Source organism: Schistocerca piceifrons, chromosome 1 (assembly GCF_021461385.2).
Source record: "Schistocerca piceifrons isolate TAMUIC-IGC-003096 chromosome 1, iqSchPice1.1, whole genome shotgun sequence".
NCBI classification, from domain to species: Eukaryota; Metazoa; Arthropoda; class Insecta; order Orthoptera; family Acrididae; genus Schistocerca; species Schistocerca piceifrons.
Window position 1 is genome coordinate 346,781,563 of NC_060138.1, and position 19,139 is coordinate 346,800,701.

Consider the following 19,139-nt stretch of genomic DNA (forward strand, 5'->3'; position numbering starts at 1 on the left):
AGAACTGACATGTGATTACATTTTCAAGCAATTTGGGTGCATAGGTTCTGAGAAATCAGTACCTAGAACAACCACCTCTGGCCGTAATAACGGCCTTGATACGCCTGGGCATTGAGTCAAACAGAGCTTGGATGACGCGTACAGGTACAGCTGCCCACGCAGCTTCAACACGATACCGCAGTTCATCAAGAGTAGTGACTAGCATATTGTGACGAGCCAGTTGCTCGGCCACCATTGACCAGACGTTTTCAATTGGTGAGAGATCTGGAGAATGTGCTGGCCAGAGCAACAGTCGAACATTTTCTGTGTCCAGAAAGGCCCGTACAGGACCTGCAATATGCGGTCGTGCATTATCCCCATCTGTTGACTCAGGGATCGAGACGTGGCTGCACGATCCGTTACAGCCATGCAGATAAGATGCCTGTCATCTCGACTGCTAGTGATTCGAGGCCGTTGGGATCCAGCACGGCGTTCCGTGTTACCCTCCTGAACCCACCGATTCCATATTCTGCCAACAGTCATTGGATGTCGACCAACGCGAACAGCAATGTCGCGACACGATAAACCGCAATCGCGATAGGCTACAATCCGACCTTTATCAAAGTCGGAAATGTGATGGCACGCATTTCTCCTTCTCACCCGAGGCATCACAACAACGTTTCACTAGGCAACGCCGGTCAACTGCTGTTAGTGTATGAGAAATCGGTTGGAAACTTTCCTCATGTCAGCACGTTGTAGGTGTCGCCACCGGCGCCAACCTTGTGTGAATGCTCTGAAAAGCTAATCATTTGCATATCACAGCATCTTCTTCCTGTCGGTTAAATTTCGCGTCTGTAGCACGTCATCTTCGTGGTGTAGCAATTTTAATGGCCCGTAGTGTATTTCCAGCATGAGTGCGAAGTTAGTCTCCATGTGCTCACGTGCGTGAGGAGAGTGAGGAAATAGCTCACTACCTTGAAGAGGTGCGGAGAGAAGTACTTTCGTTGCTGGATCAGTGCTGACAGCACACTCGTTACTCACTGCTTACTGCTTACATCTCTGCTACTCTTTGATAGTACGCGACAGTGGCACGAAATTTACCGACTACGCGCGAGATTTGGCGGTTTGAACAGTGGCAGCAGTGTGCTATCATCTCGGAACGTTACCCCATAGACATGACGTCACGGACTCTGTAGTTCTGACTTAATGCGCCAAGAGCGCTGCTATCGGGTCACGTGACGAGGCTGCCCGCGGGCTTCAGAACGAGGGCCTGCTGAAAAGTAATGCCTCCGATTTTCTTTTTTTTTTGTGAAAACTCATAAAGCTTTGTGAATGATAACGTTACTGTAGAATGTTTGACTTTGTTGACGGAGCCACAACGTCACCTCCGCTTGCCCGCTTCTTCACTATCAAAGTGAAGCCCTCGAATGTGAAGTTTTGAAAATATGAAAATCGGTTGGTAGTAAGTGTAGACTGTATGGAGGACGATCTGTGACAGTGTGATCGGGTATTGTCAAGCATAAGGAGAGGGTGCCTCTTGTATGGACGAAAATCGATTACAGCGCCCTGTTTCGCAAGCACCGACGTAGTTACGTTACACACCGCCATGTTACTCGCTACAGTTTGTAGCCCTGTAGCAGCAGAGAGCAGATTTCCAACGTTTATTTTATTTAAAAAAAGGTTTAAGAGTTTTCACATAAAAAATTCGGAAGCCTTGCTTTTGAGCACGCTCTCGTAATTATGTCAGTGTGGCCCGCGAGTAACCAAAGGTCGCTCATGCCTGCATAACACGAGACACATCTCCAACAATACAGAAGAAACTAAGGAACGACGGAAAACATAAAACATGACGACATAAACTTTTAATAGAGAATAATATATCCCTAATCTACTGGTGTTTCGTTTTTCACGTAACTCCTTCGTAAGATTCATTATTTCCTTAGCTGTGGTAGCCTAGCGCAGTAGCAGTGAAAATATTTGAAAATGTTGTTTAAAATTCTTCGAATGGATGTAAGCTAAACTTTATAATGGTGTTAAGTATTAGAACCTAACAAAAGTTCTCTGAGAGTAATAGTAAAGTAGAAAAACAAAACAACTATCGAGGAGTTTGAAAGTAGTTGGTATACGGGGATCGACAAAGTTGTGGAACATTGGGAGCGGTTTGCCAGGAGCAGCAAAGACTGGAGACTTTGAAAAATAGAGTAGGTACAATGTGTGACCCACAACGAGGCTATGTTTGCTGTGTTCAAAATGTTCAAATGTGTGTGAAATCTTATGGGACTTAACTGCTAAGGTCATCTGTCCCTAAGCTTACACACTACTTAAATTATCCTAAGGACAAACACACACCCATGCCCGAGGGAGGACTCGAACCTCCGCAGGGACCAGCCGTCCATGACTGCATCGCCCTTAGACCGCTCGGCTAATCCCGCGCGGGCTGTTTGCTGTGCTAAACATTGATCTGGAGATAGCTGTTTGACCTGGCTGAAACTGGTAATAAAAGAATATAAATATGATTGTGTTTACAAACAAAGATAAAATACAGAAAATTACTCATTACCTGTTGGTACGTAATAGTGCACTTTATTGCTGTGCGCGATCAGTTTGCCTTTCCTTGCGATGCAACCTTTAAATTGTGAACGTTAAAACATGAATAGTCATTGTGAGGAAGCAGTGAAATTACAGCAGTATTTTAATTTAATTTCTCTCAGCTATAGGCCATTGGAGACGACTGCTGTACAATTGCACTTTATTTTCCAGAGTTTTTCATGTCCAACAAGGCGGCCCGAGGTCGTCGAGATAGAGCAGCAGTGCATGGCCGAGTACAACGAAATGAAGAAAAAGAAGAAGGACGCCCCCTGCATGGGTAAGTACCGCTCTATGCTGTGTCTTCTCCAACCAAGCATCGAAGCGCGCGCTTGCTACACAGTGGGGTACGTGCAAGGAAAATATGACGCTCCCGGGCGTCAAGAAGCTGCGTTGCAGGACAAGAACTGAAATCATTTAGAATAATAATAACTTTAAGGGTGAGCTTTAAAGCATATGTTAGGAATGATTACAGAGTCTTCAACCCCACAGATACGCAGTCATGAATGTAGCATATTACCTATAGTCATAGAACGTTTGACGCCTGACTGTGGCTAAGCTGTATGCCAGAAGAACTTCCGTACTCATTGCCGTTGATTCCAGCCTCAGCTACGTAGTTGTAGCGCGTTGGATCTTGATTTATTGTTGATACGTCGTTTAATCTTCTAGAAAAACTTTTCACTAACGCCTAACACAGTTTTTCTTCACTTTCCTTCTGAAGCATGGTGAAAAGCTGTTTTCGGTGGTTCAGTGTGGTATGTAATTTACGTTCTCTTGCGTCATAAGTCTGCCGACTGGTTTGATGCCTCCTCCTCCCCCCCTCCCCCCCCCCCCCCCGCATTCCCCACGATTTTCCGTCTTATTATACCAAACATCCTCAGTTATTTGTTGAATTTATCACAATCTCTCTCTGTAAAATAACTTTGACGCAGTCACAAATCGACTAATATTTTGATGGCGATATGTTTACAAATGCCTGTGCTTACTGTATGACACTTAAGACCAATCACTTCCACCACCACTTATCGCTGCTGCCATCTACTATCGCAAAACGGCAGACGATTGATGCATGCTGCTGCCAGCTCTGTATAGTCACGTGACGTGCACACGTGCCTCTATTGACGGGCTGTGAACTTCCACGCTCTGGTCGGAGCCACACCTCGTTACACACGCCACGATATTACCCTCCTGTCACCGGTTTGCGCATTCCAGACTCTGGCTCGTTTCTTTTTGAACGCCCCTTATACTTGATTTTTCTAATACATTCTAATAGTAGTCCCCGGATTACGATGACAGTTTTGAAAAGACTTTCCTCCATAATGAATCAGCTCAAGGGAGTAGTATTTGATGTTTTTACCTGTGATGACTCCAGGCCACACTTCTTACATTAGCTCTTAAAAATGTAGTAAATTAATTCTTGAGCTTTAATCACCCAAAAAATATTAGGTTATTTAAATCTAATCTGTTAATTTTGTTGTATGTTGTTGTTGTTGGGGGTGTCTTTAGTGTGAAAACTGATTTGATGCAACTTTTTGCGCTAGTCTGTCCTGTCCAAGTCTCTTAACTTTTCATCTTACACAGCGGCAATATTTGTCTGCTTCAAATACCAGAAATTCTCTGTTTCATTGTCCCTTCTGTGAAATGAAATGAAATGTGCGTATGGGATTTGGGCCAGGATCTTCCTCTGGGGAATTCGTCCGCCTGGTGCAACTCTTTCTGTTTGACGCCATTTCGGTGACTTGCGCATCGATAATGATGAAATGATGATGAGGACAACGCGCACACACGGCCAGGAATCGAACCTGGGACCAGAGGTCAAGAAGCAGCAACCCCAAGACCTCCAGCTGCCCCTTCTGTAAAACACAATATGCCCCTGCGCACTTGCTTGATAAAGGGTTAGCAACCACGCGCACTGACGAGCTGCTATGGTTGCCTCCCTTGTAGGCGTTAAAGCTAAGCATAGGAAGACTTCGGCCTGGACTTTTTGCCAAAGTGAACGGAGAGGCTAGAGCACCACCGGAACAAATGATTTTGTGATGTCTTTTCGGAAATAGAGAGATTTAAGGAAGAACGCACCTATTAAGTGGTGTATAGTTTTCATACGCGTGTTGCAAAATAAGTAGCAAACACAACTAAACATGATTTTCGACTTCATAAAGTACGTCTAAAAAGCTCTTTTTTAAAAAAATTCCTTTATTTACCTTAAGATCTCTACACATATACAAACAGTTTATAGTGCTTAGTACTTAATTTCTAAAACTTATTAACTGGTTTATGGGCTGCTATAAATAGAGCACATACAACATATTTTGGTATCTACGTGGAGAGAGGAGTTGGAACGAAGGATAAGAAATTACATGGTATCACGTCAGACTATTACGTCTTTAAATATTTTAGCGATGACAAACCTCTTATAATGTGCTATTTTTATCCATTTGACATCTCGTGCGCGAGATCAGCGTAAAATGAACATTTTATACAACAAAAGATTTAAAGACCTGAAGACAGCAGCATTGTTTGTTGAAACCGGTTGTCTTAAATAAAAAAAATGTCTTGTGTGATCTTGTCTGCACAATATTTTTTAATATATCTACATAATTTCTTCTCTTACATGCTTAACGTTAAATATTCGACGTATTAACTCATTTGCGATACTAATCAGACGTTTGAAGCTGTTTTATACACATGAATTGGATTTAAAGAATATGTTTCGTACGGATCACACAAATTTCAGCAATATTCTAGAATACGTCGCATTAGCGTTTTGTAAACAATCTCCTTGTAGATTTACTGAATTTTTCCGGTATCCTACCAATGAAATGAATTCTGCGACGGGACAAATCCATTTCTTATCTCCACAAATTGTTCCACTCTGGTCTTTACAGTAGTTGAATGATTCCAATCCTGGCTGATTGATGTTGCAATCAAAGGATAGCAAGTTTTTCTTTCTTTTTTTGCATTTTGTGAAGTTCACAATTGCACCTGTCCTAAGATATACAGGGTGGTTAAAAATAGACTAAAATGCTTGTAGGGGTATTGCAGGGGAGGCTGTGCTGGAAAATAACTGTTGAGAAAACGGTTAGAAACCTTGCGCTGTTCTGATTTGCACTGAAGTTAGCCAGTTAGGTCGTTTATCCAAGCAGTCTACCAGAGACAATGTCGGAAAACGTGTTCTATGTTTGGTTTCCTCGAACCGAATAAACGTAGCTTTTTCTCAATGGGCTCAAATTTATCACCTTAGAAAAAGGCACATTTTAACTGGTAATGAACATTTGAACAAGTGGTAACTCACGGACCCGAAGATGTCTGTGCATTATCGAATTTTAGCGCGTACAAGTGTTTGAATTTGCGCGCTCGACGACCTGGTTTGCTAACGTCAGTGCTAATTAAATCGGAAACGGCGCAACGTATCGAATTTTTTTCTTAACGATTATTTCTCTGCACAATGTACCCTGCAACATACTCAAAAGCTTTTCAGACTGTTTCTGACCACCCTGTACAAAAAGTTGCCAATCTCTGCACTACTTTGAAATTTTATCAATATCTGACTGAATATCTGTGCAGGTTTTTTTGACAGCAGCCTTCTTCTTCATAGATAACAGCATCGTCTATAAAAAATGTCTGAGGTTACTATTAACGTTGTCAGTCATGTCATTAATATACAACATCAACAGCAAAGGCTCCAACGAACTTCCCTGGCACATACTGGAAATTACTAGGTGTAGAAGTATTAAATCAGCGTTTGGTTGCAATAATTACACGTCTGTACTTTGAAACCGATGAACAGTATTTGATTCAAAATAATCTCCATTACTATTTATACTTTTCTCCCACCTCTCCGGCAGGCTACGAATGCCACGGGGAAAAAAAAAAAAAAAAAAAAAAAAACAGTTCTTCTTTTAAAACGAACCAGTCAGAGAGGCATTTTCGTACATTTTCGTACGAATTGAAGCTCTGTTCAGCGAGAGCGTGTCCCAGTGATGCAAATAGATGATAATAGGACGGAGCCAATGCTGGAGAACAAGCCGCACGCCCTAGTATTTCCCTATTGAACTCCTCGATCGTTTCCCTGACCCGTTTTGCTGTGTGTGATGGGTCGTTATCATGGAGTAATATGGCTCTGTGTTGCGTTCTTCCATATTCCGGTCGTTTTTCACGTAGTGCTCGATTTAAATCGATCATTTGCTGAAGGTAACGATCAGCGTTAACAGTTTCACCAGGTTTTAACAGTTCATAATAGAAGATGCTCTTCTGATCCCACCAAACACAGACCATTGCCTTCTTTCCAAAGCGATTTGGTCTTGCAATGGATGTCGACAGTTTGCCTGGATTCACCAATGATTTACGATGCTTAGGATTCTCAGAATATATACATTTTTCATCAGCTGTCACTGTTCGATGGAGAAAGGACTTTCTTTTGTATCCGGCGAGCAACATTTCACAAATGGTCTTTCGATTTGCTTGCTGTCTTTCATTCAGTTCATGTAGAACCTATTTTCCCACTTTCTGCACCTTTCTGATAGCTTTCAACCGAAGAGAAACGGCTTTCTGCGTGTCACAGTCAAGTGTTCTGCGAGTTATTGTTGAGTTTGGGTATCATCTTCATCCAATAAGGCCTGCAATTCGTTGTGTTCGAACGTTTTTGGTGGTTCCCGCGCTCGTCGTTTCTCATTTCAAAATCACCACTTTTGAATGTTTTGGACCATTCTAAACACTGTGTTCACCCCAGAGCATGTTCGCCGAAAGCTTCGACAAACATTCAATGCGATTTTGCAGCAGTTTTTTTCAAATGATAACAGAAAACCAATGCTGTCCCCAAATCGCAGTTCGCAGGCACAAAAGTCGGCATGTTTACAGGTTTGTAACAGATACCGATGTATGGAACTTGGGTTACTGTGGGCTGACATTCATCGTCAGCCGTTACAGGAAGCAGATGGCGCTGCAGACGCGGTCTCACGGGTCCTACACTGACGGCTAGCACCATCTATAGGAAAAATTCCGGTTTCATACTTCTACACCCGGCATATCTACATCCGTCGATTATTCTCCGCCCGAGGTAACTGGCTACGTCCTAGCTGCCGAGAAATCCTCAGTATGTTACTGTGTTCGACAACGCTACTTGGTGCTTCTAGACATATCTGTACACACTCTTGCACGCGTTTGCAAGGCACGTTGTCATTTAGGTATAGGTCTTCTTACTGAACTGCTCACACGCACTTGGTTCTTCACAGACGTTTTATGACACGTACGACAGGTTATTAATACACTCTATACCCTTTCCCAAGGTGGCTTCCGCGAACTCCCCTTCCCTGATGATGCCCTCGTCCCCTCCATATACTCCTCCTACCAACTTTGATCCTCCCCTTCCTCCTCCTGTGTTTTTCCTCCAGGCCTCCCCTTTCCCTTCTTAATTCCCCCTTCCCTCCCCTCCCCTACCCCCCTCACTGGGGTTTCACACACCCCCTACCCTCTCCTCTCCCCATCCCTTCTTCTCTCCCACTGGCACCAACCTCCTCCCCCTCTCCCTCCTATCCTCACCTCTTCCCACTGGCAGGCCCCCTGGTTTTTTGTGTGAACAGTGCATCTTCTTGCGCCGGATACTGTCGCCGCAGTGCTCGTGTTTGTCGTCCTGTCAGTGCATCAGTGTCTCTCCGTCCGAGCTCCTCCATTCTCATGTGACATTTTGTATTCTCCATTGTGTGCAGTGTTGAATGTGTTTTTTATCCGACCAGAGCGTCAGTGAACGACTTTGTTTATTTTACTATGTTTGTCTCTCGTTTTTGTCCTCCATGTATGTTTGTTTTTCTGTATTCCTGTTGTACTGTAATCTTTTCTATGGCCAAAGAGCAGCATAAATAGGCCGCTGCCGGCCTACCTTCTTTGTAAGGTATAAAAATGATGATAAAGAAAAAAAAAGGTTATTAATACCCACACTCCTCATCTTCCTTGAATGGATATGGATCCTTTACACCTCCTGTAAACTTGATCCCCCTCACCTGCTTGTCTCTCCCGTCCTTTCCCACCCCAATCCGCTGCCACGCCTGTACTCCTGCATCCCACCTGCTCTCCATCTTACCACCCTCCATACCCTTGCCCAAGGTGACTTCTGCCAACTCCCCCTCCCAGATGATGCCCTCGTCCCCTCCATCTACCCCTCCTACCAGATTTGATCCTCCCCTTCCTCCTCATAAGTTTTTCCTCCAGGGCTCCCTCTTTCCCTTCTCTCACTCCTAACTTCCTCCCCCCCCCCCCCCATCCTGGGCTTCCATACCCAACCCTACCCTCTCCTCTCCCTCTCATTTCTTCTCTCCCACTGGCGTCCTCCCCACTATCCTCCTATCCCCCTCCCCCCTATTCCCTGTGGCAGCCCCCCCCTTTCTTTGTGTAATAGTGTGTGCAGTGTGTCGAAGATCGTCAATGTTTTCTGTTCAGTGTTTCTCCGTTCCAGTCCAATTGTGTCTCTCCAGTGTCCTCCATCATTCAACAGTGTACTTATGGTGCCTTCGTGTACAGTTGTACTTGCTTATGCAATTCAGTGTCTTCAGTTCGAACGTCTTCGTTACTATCATTATGTGTGTCACCTGTTTTTTCATATTCATATTTTTCTGTATATCTGTCTACATGTTATCTGTCCTCTGGTTTTCTATGGCCGAAGAGCGGCGTGGATAAGCCGCGGCTGGCCTACCTTTTGTACAAGGTTTTAAAATTACAATAAAGGAAAAAACGGTTATTAATGTGAAACAAAAATCTAGATACAGTTCTTATGGGGTGTTATGCCATGAGGATCTATTTTCCTGTTGCGTCATTGCTTGAAGAGTACTTATAAGAGTCGCATTGTAACAAACGCTGAATTGCCATGTAGTAGATTCTGAACTGCTGTGCGTGTTGATCATTGCTGTTTCCCGAGGCGTCATCTCGCGGCTGGGACAAATGTGTCGGCTGAGAGGCGTTTCCTGCGCCCACTGCCAGAGCACGAGCGCGCCTACGGAACTGTGGCACGCTGCCTGCCACTGCTCTTTCTACCGACGGGACAGGACCCCACGATACACGTACACACCACCTTCATAACATGGCATTTCCCGCATTACAGGAGAGACCGGGGCAAGCTGACGGCGTTAACGGTTAACCGTTGTTAATAAACTCGTATTTTTTTCTTGGCATGTACACTAGCGGAAAAAATTAGTACACTTGGAAAGACGATGCCGATTTTGATCGAATGACAGCATACGTCACCTGGGGGATAGTAGATGTACTGATAATGGTTTCAGCGTTGCCCGTCAACAGATAGCGTAGCGGCATAGCTACCAGAGCGTCATCTGTTTCTACAATTTAATGGGGAATGCTCACAGCGAGAAAGCTAAGTGTGGTAAACAACCATGCCACGGAGATGCGCTCGCGCTTCCTACAGGCAACCGAGCGATTTTGAAAGGGGTCAAATTGTGGCCTTCCGAGTGGACAGATGATCCTTTCAGAGAACTACCACACTATTTGGGCCTGCTGCGTCACTTGTTCAATGGTGCTGCTACCAGTGGTCACGTGAACGTTCCCACACCTGTAGACGGGGTTCTTAACGTACACGCAGCACAAACACCTAATAGAATCTAGAATGAAATTTTCACTCTACAGCGAAGTGTGCGCTGATATGAAACTTCCTGGCAGATTAAAACTGTGTGCCGGGCCGAGACTCCAACTCGGGACATTTGCCTTTCGCGGGCAAGTGCTCTACCGACTGAGCTACCCAAGCACGACTCACGCCCCGTCCTCACAGAAACATCCCCCAGGCTGTGGCTAAGCCATGTCTCCGCAATATCCTTTCTTTCAGGAGTGCTAGTTCTGCAAGGTTCGCAGGAGAGCTTCTGTAAAGTTTGGAAGGTAGGAGACAAGGTACTGGCAGAAGTAAAGCTGTGAGGACGGGGCGTGAGTCAGGCTTGGGTAGCTCAGTCGGTAGAGCACTTGACCGCGAAAGGCAAAGGTCCCGAGTTCGAGTCTCGGTCCGGCACACAGTTTTAATCCGCCCAATAGAATCGTCGTATTGTAAGGGCAGCAATGGTAGATCGTACAGCTACCACGGCACAAATAAGAGGGCTTGTGAACCCAGGCATGTCAACACTAACTGTTGCGAAATGTTCATTAGCGGCGGGACTACGGGGACACACACCTGTAGCCCATCTTCCGCTCGCGCCACAGCATCGACGTGCACGGCTAGGCTGGTGTCAGAGGGTCACTTGGAAGATGGAACGGTGCCGTGGTCTTTAGCGGTGAAAGCAGATTTTGCCTGTATGCAAGTGATGATCATTTGCGACTATGACGTACACATGGTGGTGAGCACTCTCTGGTAGAGTGCATTCGTCCAAGACACACTTGGCCCACCTCAGGCCATATGTTCCGGGGTGCAATACACAACAATTCTTGGTTAAAATGGCTCTGAGCACTATGGGACTTAACTTCTGAGGTCATCAGTCCCCTAGAACTTAGAACTACTTAAACCTAACTAACCTAAGGACATCACACACATCCATGCCCGAGGCAGGATTCGAACCTGCGACCGCAGCGGTCGCGCGGTTCCAGACTGAAACGCCTAGAACCGCTCGGCCACTCCAGCCAGCCAACAATTCTTGTTCACCTCTTGGGTTTCCGGAGGGGACGCTAATCAGCGCTGAGTACACGCAGATTGTTGTTAGACTCGTTCTTTTGCCGTTCTTGCAATAGGAGGGCGATCTATTGTTCCGACAGGACAATGCTCACCCACACAGAGCCCGTGAAACTCAACGTGCTATGCAAGACGTGCAGCAACTTCCCTGGCCAACACGACTTCCGAACTTGTCTCCAATCTACATATATACTCCGCTAGACACCAAGCGGTGTCTGGTGGAGGGCACAATTCGCGCAAAAGTCATATCTCCCCCTGTTCCACTCGCGGTTCGCAAGAGGGAAAAATGACTGTCTGAACGCCTCAGTACGATCTCTAATTTCACTTATCTTTGAATGGTGACCATTGCGCGAATTGAGAGTTGGTGGTAATAATATATGCTCTACAGCCTCGGCGAAGATTGGATTTCGGAATTTAGTGAGCGGCCCCTTCCGGTTAGCGCGTCGCCTAAATGCAAGTGTGTCCCACTTCAAACTTTCTGTGAGGTTTGTAACGCTCCCACGATGGCTAAATGTACCAGTCACGAATCTTGCTGCTCTTCTTTGGACCTTCTCAATCTCTTGAATCAGACCCAACTGGTAAGGGTGCCTTACAGACGAACAATACTCTACAACTGGATGAACTAACGTATCGTAAGCAATTTCTTTTGTTGAAGGACAGCATCGCTTCAGGATTCTACCAACAAACCGCAATCTAGAGTTCGCCTTGCCCATTATTTGTGTAATCTGATCATTCAATTTGAGATCATTTCGAATAGTTACACCCAGATACTTGACGAATGTTACGCATCCAAAGACTGGGCATTTATTCTGTACTCGTACATTAATGGGGATTTTCGGCTTGTTATACGCTCTAGGTTACACCTACTAATATTGTGAGATAACTGCCTGTCATTACACCACGCATTTATTTTCTGCAAATCCTCACTGATTTGTTTACAACTTTCGTGTGATACTACTTTCCTGTAGACTATAGCATCATCGCCAAATATTCTAATGCCGCAACCAGATCGTTTATGTAAATCGTAAAAACCAGCGGACCTATTACGCTGCCCTGGAGCACACCTGATGTTACTCTTGTTTCTGTTGAAGTCACCCCGTTCAGGACAACATACTGCTCCCTGTCTGTTAGAAAACTTTCTATCCAACCGCATATGTCATCGGATAGACCGTAAGCGCGCACTTTTTGGAGCAAGCGACAGTGCGAAACTGAGTCGACCGCCTCTCGAAAGTCGAGAAATATGGCATCAACCTGGGAGCCAGTATCTAGAGCCTGTTGTATGTCATGCACAAAGACGGACAGCTGTGCCTCGCACGACCGCTGTTTCCTAAAACCGTCCTGGTTTCTGCAGATGAGCTTCTCAGAGGCTACCTCTACATCTACATCTACCCAACGGTGTGTGGCGGAGGGCACTTAAAGTGCCACTGTCATTACCTCCCTTTCCTGTTCCAGTCGCATATGGTTCGCGGGAAGAACGACTGCCGGAAAGCCTCCGTGCGCGCTCGAATCTCTCTAATTTTACACTCGTAATCTCCTCGGGAGGTATAAGTAGGGGGAAGCAATATAGTCGATACCTCATCCAGAAACGCACTCTCTCGAAACCTGGACAGCAAGCTACACCGCGATGCAGAGCGCCTCTCTTGCAGAGACTTCCACTTGAGTTTGCTAAACATTTCCCTAACGCTATCACGCTTACCAAATAACCCTGTGACGAAACGCGCCGCTCTTCCTTGGATCTTCTCTATCTCCTCTGTCATCCCGACCTGGTACGGATCCCATACTGATGAGCAAGACTCAAGTATAGATCGAACGAGTGTTTTGTAAGCCACCTCCTTTGTTGGTGGACTACATTTTCTAAGGACTCTCCCAATGAATCTCAACGTGGCACCCGCCTTACCAACAATTAATTTTATATGATCATTCCACTTCAGATCGTTCTGTACGCATAGTCCCAGATATTTTACAGAAGTAACTGTTACAAGTGTTTGTTCCGCTATCATATAATCATACAATAAAGGATCCTTCTTTCTATGTATTCGCAATACATTACATTTGTCTGTGTTAAGGGTCAGTTGCCACTCCCTGCACCAAGTGCCTATCCGCTGCAGATCTTCCTGCATTTCGGTACAATTTTCTAATGCTGCAACTTCTCTGTATACTACAGCATCATCCGCGAAAAGCCGCATGGAACTTCCGACACTATCTACTAGGTCATTTACATATATTGTGAAAAGCAATGGTCCCATAACACTCCCCTGTGGCACGCCAGAGGTTACTTTAACGTCTGTAGACGTCTCTCCATTGATATCAACATGCTGTGTTCTGTTTGCTAAGAACTCTTCAATCCAGCCACACAGCTGGTCTGATATTCCGTAGGCTCTTCCTTTGTTTATCAGGCGACAGTGGGGAACTGTACCGAACGCCTTCCGGAAGTCAAGGAAAATGGCATCTACCTGGGAGCCTGTATCTAATATTTTCTGGGTCTCGTGAACAAATAAAGCGAGTTGGGTCTCACACGATTGCTGTTTCCGAAATCCATGTTGATTCCTACGGAGTAGATTCTGGGTTTCCAGAAATGACATGATACGAGAGCAAAAAACAACATATCGATGTCAGAGATATAGGTCTATAGTTTTGCGCATCTGCTCGTCGACCCTTCTTGAAAACTGGAACTATCTGTGGTCTTTTCCAATCATTTGGAACCTTCTGTTCCTCTAGAGACTTGCTGTACACGGCTGTTAGAAGAGGGGCAAGTTCTTTCGCGTACTCTGTGTAGAATCGCATTGGTATCCCTTAGGTCCAGTGGACTTTCCTCTGTTGAGTGATTCCAGTTGCTTTTCTATTCCTTGGACACTTATTTCGATGTCAGATACGTGGGATACGATGGGACGAGAAATGACTCGCGCGACTTGTCAGCCAACTACTCTTACAGAACTACGTGAACAGGTCGAGCAGGCGTGGCGTAACCCGTCCCGGACAGTATTCGCCATCTGTACAGTCGACTGGATGCCAGAGTCACTGCCTGCATTGCCTCCTGTAACGGCTACACCACGTACTAACATGAGTCGAAACCTGGTACCTCAGAACTGCTTGTGCTACTGATTTGTAAATGTAATCATTTCATGTACTCCATATGCACTGTTGCAACAATAAATCTTGAATGAATTGGAAACCTCTCAAAGGATGCACTAGTTTTGCTCCGGCAGCATATTAATAAGGTGAACTTGTGTTTGCTTCGGTCCGGTCACATTTACGAAACTTCCAGGGAGACTAAAGCTGTGGACCGGACAAGGATTTGAATCTGAGACCTTTGCCTTTCGTATGGAAGTGCTCTACCAACTGAGATACCCGAGCACGATTTATGACCAGTCCTCAAAGCTTTGTTTCCGCCAGTGCCTCGTCTCCTACCTCCCAAACGTCACAAAAGTTCTCCTGCATAGCTTGCAGGGCTAGAAAGTTTCACTAGGACGTTTCATATCAGCACACACTTCACTACAGACTGAAAAATTCATTCTAGAAACAGTGCCCGAAGCTGTGGCTAAGTCATGTCTTCGCAATACCCTTTCTTCCAGGAGTGCTAGTCTTGAAAGGTGTGCGAGAGACCTACTGTGGAATTTGGGAGATAGGAGATGAGGCACTGGCGGACGTAACTCCTTCACCACAGAAGATGAAGTAAATATGCCAGAAATGCAATCAAGAATTAATGCAAACATGAGTAACTTTCCGAAACTCCTTCACCAAAAAAGACGAAGTAAATATTCCAGAATTCGAATCTAGAACAGCTGCCAACTGAGAAGCAGATATCCTTGGTGTAGCGAAGCAGCTTAAATCACTTAATAAAGGCAAGGCCTCCGGTGCAGAATGCATACCAATCAGGTTCCTCTCAGAGTATGCTGATACAATAGCTCCAGACTTAGCAATCATGTACAACCGCATGCTCGTCGGAAGGTCCGTACCTAAAGACTGAAAAGTTGCACAAGTCATACCAATACCCAAAAAAGGAAATAGGAGTAATCCGCTAAGTTACAGACCAGTATCACTAACGTCGATTTGCATTAGGATTTTGGAACATTCACTGTGTTCGAACATCATGAATTACCTCCAAGAAAAGATTTGAGCCGGCCGCTGTGGCCGAGCGTTTCTAGGCGCTTCAGTCCGGAACCGCGCTGCTGCTACGGTCGCAGGTTTGAATACTGCCTCGGGCATGGATGTGTGCGATGTCCTTAGGTTAGTTAGTTCTAAGTCTAGGGGACTAATGACCTCAGATGTTAAGTCCCATAGTGCTTAGAGCCATTTGAGCCAAAACGATTTATTGAGAGATAGTCAGCACGGATTCAGAAAATGTTGTTCTTGTGAAACGCAACTAGCTCTTATTCTCACGAAGTAATGAAAGCTATCGATAATGCATGTCAAGTTGAGTCCATATTTTGAGATTTCCAGAAGACTTTCGATGCTGTTCCTCACAAGCTTCTTCTAATCACATTGCGTACCTATAGAGCAGGGGTCTCCAAACTTTTTAGTCCGCGGGCCACATTGACTCCTCAACGAAGTCATAAGGGCCAAGATCTACCTAGTGGGATTAAAGCACCCTAGCACTCCATGATCACCGTAATGTAAGGCTAAAGGAAAGATGAAATCGCAAAAATATAAGATTACGGGAATGGCTAGCACTGAAACGTACGGAGAATGGTCTGTCTGTTTATTGTGGATAGCCACAAGCTTAACCATGACCCGCTTTGTAAAGATAGAGCTCCGACAATGTCGCGGTGTATTGGTCGCGATAGGCCTCGAAACGCAATTGTTGGCAGTATAGGTACCACCTCAAATACTTGGCGGGCCGGATACCGGGGATGTCCGGCCAGCTAACGCGGGCTGGTTTCACGGCTCTCGCGGGCCGCTTTCGGCCCACGGGCCGTAGTTTGGAGACCCCTACGTATAGACTATCGCTTCAGTTGTGAGAGTGGATTCGCGATTTTCTGTCAGAAAGGTCACAGTTTGTTGTAAATGACGGAAAGTCATCGAGTAAAACAGAAGTGGTATCTGGCGTTCCCCAAGGAAGTGTTATAGGTCCCCTGCTGTTCCTGATCTGCATAAACGACATAGCAGACAATCCGAGCAACACTCTTAGGTTGTTTGGAGGTGATCCAATAGTTTACCGTCTTGTAAAGTCATCAGATGACCAAAATCAATTGCAAAATGAAAAGCGGCAATTGACTCCACATACTGAAAAGTGTGTAGTCATTCAGATGAGTACTAAAGAAATCCGCTAAATTTCGGTTACACCACAAATCACACTAATATATAGGCTGTAAACTCAACTAAATATTTAAGGATTGCAATTCTGAATAACTTCTACTGGAACGGTCACATAGATAATGTTGTGGGTAGAGCAAACCAAAGACTGCGATTTACTGGCAGAACACTTAGAAAGTTCAGTAGGTCTACCATAGAGACTGCTTACTACACGCTTGTCCACCCCCTTACGGAGTATTGCTGTGCAGTGTGGGATCTGCATCAGAAGAGTTTGATGGAGAACATCGAAAAAGTTGGAAGAAATGCTGCTCGTTTTTCACTATCGCAAAATAAGGTTCAAAGGGCTCTGAGCACTAAGGGACTTAACTTCTGAGGTCATCAGTCCCCTAGAACTTAGAACCACTTAAACCGACTAACCTAAGGACATCACACACATCCATGCCCGAGGCAGGATTCGAACCTGCAACCGTAGCGGTCGCGCGGTTCCAGACTGAAGCGCCTAGAACCGCTCGGACACCTCGACCGGCCGCGAAATAAGGGAGAGAGTGCCACGGACATGATATGTCTCTTGGGTGGCAATGATTAAAACAAACGCGTTTTTCGTTGCAGTAGGACCTTCTCAGGAAATTTCAATCACCAACTTTCTCCTGTCTACTGGGCCCCTGTAACTCAGCCGACCAGCGCAGTATGACTGGCTAGGCTGTTTTCGACATTGCTAGAATTCCATCCGTCATGATACCATATGACAATGCCAGTGAAAATGAGCATTTAAGAGAGATCACGCGTTTCATCAAAAGCGATCTGAGCCAAGTTTGCAAAGAAGTCGATATGACTGGGGAGGAATCCAAGACAAAAAGATCTATTTAACAGTTCTAAATTTACATGCATCTGGTGTACAGCAATGTGACGAAGTTGAGTGACTGTAGGAGGATACAAGATGACTTAGGCCAAGTTACTACACTACTGGCCATTAAGATTGCTACACCAAGAAGAAATGCAGATGATAAACGGGTACTCGTTGGACAAATATACACTCCTGGAAATGGAAAAAAGAACACATTGACACCGGTGTGTCAGACCCACCATACTTGCTCCGGACACTGCGAGAGGGCTGTACAAGCAATGATCACACGCACGGCACAGCGGACACACCAGGAACCGCGGTGTTGGCCGTCGAATGGCGCTAGCTGCGCAGCATTTGTGCACCGCCGCCGTCAGTGTCAGCCAGTTTGCCGTGGCATACGGAGCTCCATCGCAGTCTTTAACACTGGTAGCATGCCGCGACAGCGTGGACGTGAACCGCATGTGCAGTTGACGGACTTTGAGCGAGGGCGTATAGTGGGCATGCGGGAGGCCGGGTGGACGTACCGCCGAATTGCTCAACACGTGGGGCGTGAGGTCTCCACAGTACATCGATGTTGTCGCCAGTGGTCGGCGGACGGTGCACGTGCCCGTCGACCTGGGACCGGACCGCAGCGACGCACGGATGCACGCCAAGACCGTAGGATCCTACGCAGTGCCGTAGGGGACCGCACACCCACTTCCCAGCAAATTAGGGACACTGTTGCTCCTGGGGTATCGGCGAGGACCATTCACAACCGTCTCCATGAAGCTGGGCTACGGTCCCGCACACCGTTAGGCCGTCTTCCGCTCACGCCCCAACATCGTGCAGCCCGCCTCCAGTGGTGTCGCGACAGGCGTGAATGGAGGGACGAATGGAGACGTGTCGTCTTCAGCGATGAGAGTCGCTTCTGCCTTGGTGCCAATGATGGTCGTATGCGTGTTTGGCGCCGTGCAGGTGAGCGCCACAATCAGGACTGCATACGACCGAGCCACAGAGGGCCAACACCCGGCATCATGGTGTGGGGAGCGATCTCCTACACTGGCCGTACACCACTGGTGATCGTCGAGGGGACACTGAATAGTGCACGGTACATCCAAACCGTCATCGAACCCATCGTTCTACCATTCCTAGACCGGCAAGGGAACTTGCTGTTCCAACAGGACAATGCACGTCCGCATGTATCCCGTGCCACCCAACGTGCTCTAGAAGGTGTAAGTCAACTACCCTGGCCAGCAAGATCTCCGGATCTGTCCCCCATTGAGCATGTTTGGGTCTGGATGAAGCGTCGTCTCACGCGGTCTGCACGTCCAGCACGAACGCTGGTCCAACTGAGGCGCCAGGTGGAAATGGCACGGCAAGCCGTTCCACAGGACTACATCCAGCATCTCTACGATCGTCTCCATGGGAGAATAGCAGCCTGCATTGCTGCGAAAGGTGGATATACACTGTACTAGTGCCGACATTGTGCATGCTCTGTTCCCTGTGCCTATGTGCCTGTGGTTCTGTCAGTGTGATCATGTGATGTATCTGACCCCAGGAATGTGTCAATAAAGTTTCCCCTTCCTGGGACAATGAATTCATGGTGTTCTTATTTCAATTTCCAGGAGTGTATTATACTAGAACTGACATGTGATTACATTTTCACGCAATTTGGGTGCATAGATCCTGAGAAATCATTACCCAGAACAACCACCTCTGGCCGTAATAACGGCGTTGATACACCTGGGCATTGAGTCAAACAGAGCTTGGATGGCGTGTTCAGGTACAGCTGCCCATGCAACTTCAACACGATACCACAGTTCATCAAGGTAGTGACTGGCGCATTGT

General features: G+C 46.2%; 1 protein-coding gene across 1 annotated transcript in view; it reads left to right on the forward strand.

The window, feature by feature from the left end:
* The window catches only part of LOC124788076, a 123,438-nt gene that overhangs the window by 63,448 nt on the left and 40,851 nt on the right, over positions 1-19,139 (forward strand). The window contains exon 4 of the mRNA XM_047255173.1: positions 2,740-2,845. Coding sequence (XP_047111129.1) covers positions 2,740-2,845 — 106 coding nt within the window. The remainder of the gene's footprint in view (positions 1-2,739; positions 2,846-19,139) is intronic.